This window comes from Penaeus monodon, chromosome 15, assembly GCF_015228065.2.
Source record: "Penaeus monodon isolate SGIC_2016 chromosome 15, NSTDA_Pmon_1, whole genome shotgun sequence".
NCBI lineage: Eukaryota > Metazoa > Arthropoda > Malacostraca > Decapoda > Penaeidae > Penaeus > Penaeus monodon.
The window spans coordinates 40,385,574-40,386,791 of record NC_051400.1 but is presented as its reverse complement, the minus strand read 5'-3'; the positions used below and the strand labels follow the sequence as shown (position 1 = coordinate 40,386,791).

The 1,218-nt window shown below is 44.4% G+C and overlaps 1 protein-coding gene across 4 annotated transcripts in view; it reads left to right on the top strand.

Moving 5' to 3' along the window:
- The window catches only part of LOC119582042 (organic cation transporter protein-like), a 12,568-nt gene that overhangs the window by 9,264 nt on the left and 2,086 nt on the right, over window positions 1–1,218 (top strand). For all 4 annotated transcript variants that reach the window (XM_037930283.1, XM_037930285.1, XM_037930284.1 and 1 more), the window contains exons 10-11: window positions 360–619; window positions 948–1,128. In XM_037930283.1, the coding sequence (XP_037786211.1) occupies window positions 360–619; window positions 948–1,128 (441 nt within the window). The remainder of the gene's footprint in view (window positions 1–359; window positions 620–947; window positions 1,129–1,218) is intronic.

The following is a 1,218-nucleotide window of genomic DNA, read 5'->3' as shown; positions in this document are numbered from 1 at the left end:
ACAAACTTTCCCTTTGCATTGCTCTTAATGCATACATTGCTGAGAAATCCCATACGACTCTTTATGCAAATGAAAAATCTTGGAACCGTTTCACTGTCTATTTTGATTTAGTGAAAATATTGCGATTTGTCTGATTTATATGTTACCAAATATAATCCATTTCACTACGTCAGTTAATGAAAGTGTAACGAGGATGAGTCGTAGCCTCCAACCCTTAGCATTATTTTGATTATAAGAGCAATATAGATTAGTAATCACGGTAATATTGACGATGATGATGACAATGAACAGTCAAGACAATACATCTTTCTGCAAAATCAATACTCGTCTTTTTTTCGCCACGCCCCTTCACTCGCCAGAACCCCCCGCCTTCGCGCCATCACCCTGAGCCTGTACAGCAACTACCTGCTGGTGGGCGCCGTGTATTTCGGCCTCTCCCTCAGCGGCGGCGACCTCAGCTCCGACCCGTTCCTGTACATGGCGCTGACGGGGGTCGTGGAGCTGCCGGCCTACACCCTGGTCATCCCCCTGGTGGCTCGCTACGGCAGGAGGGCCCCCGTCGTCGCCTTCTTCTTCATGGGCGCCGTGGCCCTTTTGGCGTTGCCCTTCGTGCCTACGGGTGAGCGGGGCTCTCTGGGTGGAGGATTAGCTTCATGAATGATTTGTAAAGTTTCATAATGGAAAATCCGTGTAAAGTATGAAAGTAGTATTTCGCTCATCTTCATCTTGTTCTCTTGTATTCATGCTGGTTCTTATGCTAAACAAAATTAGGAATTCACTGTTTATAAACATGTCTTCAGTCACTGCCAAACTCCACCCTGACAATTAAAATAGGAAAGTAAAAAAAATAGCATAGAATACCCGTCAAAAACGCTATCATAGAAAACGTCACTCTTTTTTTTTTAAATTCTCTGGGTAACTAAAATAATATTAAATTTTCCCCTCAGGCTCTGGGGAATCGATGACCTTAGCCCTTATGGGGAAGATGAGCATCGCCTCGGCCTTCCAGATCCTCGACTTCTACTCCTCAGAGCTCTTTCCCACGGAAGTCAGGACGAGGGGCATGAGTACTTCCCTTGTTATGTCGAGGGTAGGGTCCACCTGTTCGCCTTTCATCACCGACTACCTGGTGGGTTTTTCTCGTTTTTTAATAGGAATAAAACATGGTGAATGTTATTTTCTTTATGGGAAAGTGAAATGTGAATATTTTCATTTAGA